The sequence below is a fragment of the Herpailurus yagouaroundi genome, unplaced genomic scaffold (assembly GCF_014898765.1).
Source record: "Herpailurus yagouaroundi ecotype Mexico unplaced genomic scaffold, PumYag 218, whole genome shotgun sequence".
Taxonomy (NCBI): Eukaryota; Metazoa; Chordata; class Mammalia; order Carnivora; family Felidae; genus Herpailurus; species Herpailurus yagouaroundi.
This window is the reverse complement of record NW_024412449.1, coordinates 1,798,376-1,804,192: the sequence shown is the minus strand read 5'-3', so window position 1 is coordinate 1,804,192 and position 5,817 is coordinate 1,798,376. Positions and strand designations below refer to the sequence as shown.

Here is a 5,817-nt window from a genome sequence, read left to right as displayed (position 1 = left end):
AGTGCAGGCCACCGTCTCCTCCATGAAGGTATATGACAATCCTCTAAAGAGCCTTTTTGCCTCTCATCCTCCCCCGCCCACCGTCACCCCCAACGCAAACAGAGTGATTTTTTCAAATGAGAAGATCACGTTACGTTCTGTGGTAGGCAGAAGTCTAAGAGAGCCCTATGATCTCCATCACTCTGGTGTTTCTCTGGTGATTATGCTAGGTTACACAGCAAAAGGAATTCCGCAGATATAGTCAAGGCTACTAATCAGTCAACCTTAAACACAGGGAAGTGATCCAGGTGAATCTACCTGATGAAGTGAGCTCTTTAAAAGTAGAGAGTTTTCTCCAGCAAGTAGAAGGGCAAGTCACAGAGACTCAAATTCAAGGAGGTTTCCCAAGGACTCAACATGCTGCCGCTGGCCTGAAGATGAAGAGGGTCACGTGGAAAGGACCTAAGGAGGGCTTGCAGGGGTGGACAGTGAGCTCCAACCAACAGCCAGCAAGGAAACAGGGACCTCCCTCCTCCAACTGCAAGGAACTGGATTCTACCGACAACGTGAGTGAGCTTGGAAATGGGTTCTTTCCCAGAGCCTCCAGAGGAGAGCTCAACCCAGCCAACGCTTTGCCAGTAGGCTCGGGAGACTATGTGCAGGGAAGCCAGCCATCCTATACTGGGTTTTTGACTTCCAGAACTACAAACTAATAACTGCGTGTTATTTTAAGCCACTAAATTTATGGCGATTTGTTCCACAGCAATTAAAAACTAATACACCCCCTGGCTTCTAACCCTCCAATAAAACACCCACCGTGGGCTTGCCACGTCTCGGCATCGAAACCTTATCACGGTCCTGTTAGGTGGGTATGTTATTATCATGATTTCACCGATGAAGAAACTGAGGCTTAGAGAGTTGAAATACTTTTCCTAAGCTTACTGAGCTACTAAGTGTCAGGGTTGAGATTTTTTTGTTCCGCCAGTCTGAACTCATAATCCATACCCTGTGGCTTCTCATTACCCTTATGGTAGGTTCACCTCCCTTCCTGATGGACTCCTGTTCACTCATCCAACCTCATTATTTTTTTTTAATGTTATTTATTTTTGAGAGAGAGAGAGTGAGAGAGAGAGAGAGGTGGGGTGGGGGGCAGAGGGAGGGAGGGGACATAGGATCCTAAGCAGGGCTCTGTGCTGACAGCAGAGAGACTGATGGAAGGCCCAAACTCACGAACCCATGAGCGCATGACCTGAGCCAAAGTCGGCTGCTTAACCGAGCCCCTAGGTGCCCCTCATCCAACCTCATTCTTTGACACTACACTCACTTCGGATCCTTGTAGCCGGAGTAACAGCCACACCACCACACTCTCTATTCCTTGACTTTGCACATATGGCTCCTTTTTTTTTTTTTCAATATATGAAATTTATTGTCAAATTGGTTTCCATACAACACCCAGTGCTCATCCCAAAAGATGCCCTCCTCAATACCCATCACCCACCCTCCCTTCCCTCCCACTCCCCATCAACCCTCAGTTTGTTCTCAGTTTTTAACAGTCTCTTATGCTTTGGCTCTCTCCCACTCTAACCTCTTTTTTTTTTTTTCCTTCCCCTCCCCCATGGGTTTCTGTTAAGTTTCTCAGGATCTACCTAAGAGTGAAAACATATGGTATCTGTCTTTCTGTGTATGGCTTATTTCACTTAGCATCACACTCTCCAGTTCCATCCACGTTGCTACAAAGGGCCAGATTTCATTCTTTCTCATTGCCACGTAGTACTCCATTGTGTACATATGGCTCCTTCTGCCTGGGATGCCACCTGCCTCCTCCCTGTTTTTTCTTTGGCTGACCTAAATGGTGCTTTTGGCCTTGCTTAAGATGCTATCTCCCGGGGGGGGGGGGGGGAACGTCTTCCTTGGCTCTCCCAGGCTGGGTAGATACTATCCCAACCTTCCCCTAGCACCTCATACCTCCCTTATCAGAGCACAGAAGCCGCTGTGTTCAACACTCCACTCAGCGGGGCTCTTCACTAGATTGTGAGCTCCTTGCTGGCCAAGACTGTGCTTTGTTCATCACCAAAGTCCTAGCACAGTATCTGGAGCCAGTGGGTACTCAATAAATATTTACCAAGTGAATGAATAAAAGTACTTTATTCAGGAGGCAATGGCAGTCATCCAAGGTCTTGACGCAAGGGAGTGACCTTATCAGACCCGTGCTTACAAGGACAAGCTGAGGCCAAGTCTTGCACGCAAAGGACCACCCTCATCAACATCTGAGGATGAAGAAGTTCATTCACATTGTGGTCTTGGACTTCTTGAGCTAGGAAACTTGGCTCTTCTGTCTTCCTGACTACATCTGGATACTGGATACGCCAGAAATGGTCACGGTCATGGCTAGTGTTCTCCTACGTAGGTGGAACGTGGAAAACAGCTCGCGACTGGGGTCGAGGGTCTCGAAATCCCACTAGAATTAGGCGCCGCCTGCCAATACGGCTGTGAGAAGCCACCGCAATATGGGGAGCCACGACCCTGTCCATGCGGGGAACCTGGAGCCAGCCTCCGGAGAGCCCACTCAGGCCTAGCCCTCTCTATCTCCACGGAGCGCACAGTCCGCATACCTCTCCTTAAATATGCAAATATTGCTTCCTGACGAGTAGGGCTGTAAGGCCTTCCGCATTAAAGGCAGCGCTTACTGCTCCCAGCTGGAGGTCAAGTGATGCGGTCAGAAGAGTCTCCAGTTGAGACGCTGTGCGTCTCGGTTTCCTCGTCTGCGCAAAGGGCACTCCCCAGACGACGCGGCCTTGAAGGACCAAGGGGCGCCGGGAAAGGTGAGAAAGTCAAGATGCGTACAGGTAGCTCTACACGCAAGGAGAGGAGCCAGTGGGCCGAGGGAGAGGCAGCGCAACAGAGCGGCGAGTCCGCGAAAGGGGCCGGGATTCCCGTGGCTGGCAGCGCGAGAGGGGGGCGGACTCGGCTCCCGGGCGCGGCGAGGCAGCGAGGGGCGGGTCCGGGCGCCGCGCCTACCGCGCTCCGGCCGCGGATCTGGGCGCTGGGGGCGGGCGGGGGAGGAGCCACGTGGGGAGGAGCAAAACCTGGAGGCCCCGGGAACCTTGGGCAGAGCCAAAGCGGCGGGAGCCCGATCCCGGGCGCACTGCCCAGGGAGAGCGCGCCGTCCGGGCCGCGCACGGCCTCGGCCATTCCAGCCTGCGTCGGCGCTTGCGTTCGGTGCGCAACCCGGGAGGAGGGCCAGTGCGGACCGGGCGAGGGTCCCAGGCTCCTAAACTGTCCCAGAGCTGCCGGGCTGCCCGCCGTCGCTGCCGCCCCATTGGGGCCCAGCCCGACCCGCCACCTGCGTCCCGGCTGCACCATGGATCCTTCGGAGAAGAAGATATCGGTGTGGATCTGCCAGGAAGAGAAGCTGGTGTCTGGTCTCTCCCGCCGCACCACCTGCTCGGACGTGGTTCGGGTGCTGTTGGAGGACGGCTGCCGGCGGCGACGGAGGCAGCGGCGGGGCCGGCGGCGGGGAACGGCCGGCGACTCTCCAGGCCGGGAGGAGCTTCGGGAACTCCTGGACGAAGACGAGGAGGACGACGACGAGGCGCTGCCGCAGGGCATGCTGTGCGGGCCCCCGCAGTGCTATTGCATCGTGGAAAAGTGGCGGGGCTTTGAGCGCATCCTGCCTAACAAGACGCGCATCTTGCGCCTCTGGGCCGCCTGGGGCGACGAGCAGGAGAATGTGCGCTTCGTGCTGGTGCGCAGCGAGGCGTCACTACCCAACGCGGGCCCCCGCAGCGCCGAGGCGCGCGTGGTGCTCAGTCGCGAGCGCCCCTGCTCGGTTCGCGGCATCCCCGCGCGGCCCAGCCTGGCCATGACCCAGGAGAAGCAGCGGCGGGTCGTGCGCAAGGCCTTCCGCAAGCTGGCCAAGCTCAACCGGCGGCGCCAGCAGCAGCCGTCGTCGCCCTGTTCGTCTACGTCGTCTTCCACCGCCTCGTCCTGCTCGTCGCCGCCGCGGGCCACCGAGAGCGCATCCGTGGAGCGCATGGAGACGCTGGTGCATCTGGTGCTCTCCCAGGACCACACCATTCGTCAGCAGGTGCAGCGGCTCCGGGAGCTGGATCGCGAGATCGATCGCTACGAGGCCAAGGTGCACCTGGACCGCATGAGGCGGCACGGAGTCAACTACGTGCAGGACACCTACCTGGTGGGCGCAGGCATCGAGGTCGACGGGCCCAGCCCGGTAGAGGAGCCCGAGGCGGCGGCGGCGGCGGCGGCGCCGCCGCCGCCCCTGGACGGCGAGGCGCAGGCGGCCGCGCTGGAGGAGCTGGCCCGGCGGTGCGACGACCTGCTGCGGCTGCAGGAGCAGCGGGCCCAGCAGGAGGAGTTGCTGGAGCGCCTCTCAGCCGAGATTCAGGAGGAGCTGAACCAGAGGTGGATGCGGAGGCGCCAGGAGGAGCTCACCGCGCGGGAGGAGCCCCTGGAGCCTGATGGTGGCCTCGACGGCGAGCTGCTGCTGGAGCAGGAGAGGGTCAGGACGCAGCTCAGCACCAGCCTCTACATCGGGCTCCGGCTCAACACGGACCTGGAGGCCGTTAAGTCGGACTTGGATTACAGCCAGCAGCAGTGGGACAGCAAGGAGCGCGAGCTGCAGGGCCTCCTCCAGACTTTGCACACGTTGGAGTTGACGGTGGTCCCCGATGGGACTGTCGGCTCTGGCGGGCCCTCCCGGGAACCGCGGCCTCAGGGCTGCGCGGAGATGTGGGTGGACCAGGCCCGCGGACTGGCCAAGAGCTGTCCTGGCAACGACGAGGACTCGGATACCGGGCTGAGCTCCATGCACAGCCAGGACTCGGACTCGGTGCCCGTGTGCGAATCTCTTGTGTAAGAGGTGTAGACCACGCTTCTCCCTTCCTCGAAGAAAGCAGTGGCCTTGGCCGGCTCAGGGACTCGAAACCAGGCAGGGGGTGGGCGGGGGAGCTCCTGCCAGGTAGCATTGCTCTTCGCGGGGCGGGGGGGAGGGCTGGCGACACCCGCCAGGCCAGGGAGTGTGGAGGGGGTGCGGGACGGGGGAGGCCCGGAGGAGGCAGGCGGGTCTCCATTCCAAGCTCTTTTAGGGGAAGGAAGGAGGGAGGAGGTGAGAACGTCCCGTATTGGAAAACAGTCGCCCCAGGGAAACTGACGTGGTCCGAACCCATTTTCAGAAAAAAAGAAAAAGTATTATGGAGATTTCAGCAATCTTCTGTACGGGAAGGACTGATGGCAGCTAGAACTTTAGTTTGTGGCATAAAGTGCTTTTAAAAGAAACTCTTGGATGAGAAGGAAATTCCTTGAATGTTAATTGTGACTGTGGACGTGTTAAAACTAGCCAAAGAGCCCTGGTGTTCGTCTCAGCCTTGCTTACATCTCTGATAAAACCCACAGGCACCCAAATCCTGGCTCTTTACATTTCTGCAGATTGGGGGATTTACCCATTTGCTACACTGTTCATCTTTTCTTTTCTTTTTTCTTTTTTTAATGTTTATTTATTTTTAAGAGACAGAGACAGAGACAGAGCATGAGGGGCGAGGGGCAGAAAGAGGGGGGACACAGAATCCGAAGCAGGCTCCAGGCTCTGAGCTGTCAGCACGGAGCCCGACTTAGGGCTTGAACTCACCAACCGGGAGATCATGACCTGAGTGGAAGTCGGACACTTAACCGATTGAGCCACCCAGGTGCCCCATCTTTTCTTTTCATTCAAAGGCTGAGCTGTATGGAAGCCTAGCCTCGTATTTCCTCCTAGCAAATACAGTATATGGTAAAATAGAATCCTTTCCCTACAATGACCTTTTATTATTACAAAAGCCAAAC

At 57.0% G+C, this 5,817-nt stretch overlaps 1 protein-coding gene across 1 annotated transcript; it reads left to right on the top strand.

Annotated features, from left to right (window-relative positions):
• Nucleotides 1-3,036: 3,036 nt before the first annotated feature.
• On the top strand, nt 3,037-5,400 carry RASSF10 (Ras association domain family member 10). The gene has a single exon (XM_040456828.1). It carries the CDS (start codon nt 3,341-3,343, stop codon nt 4,853-4,855), a length of 1,515 nt encoding a protein of 504 aa, XP_040312762.1. The 5' UTR covers nt 3,037-3,340; the 3' UTR covers nt 4,856-5,400.
• Nucleotides 5,401-5,817: the final 417 nt, after the last annotated feature.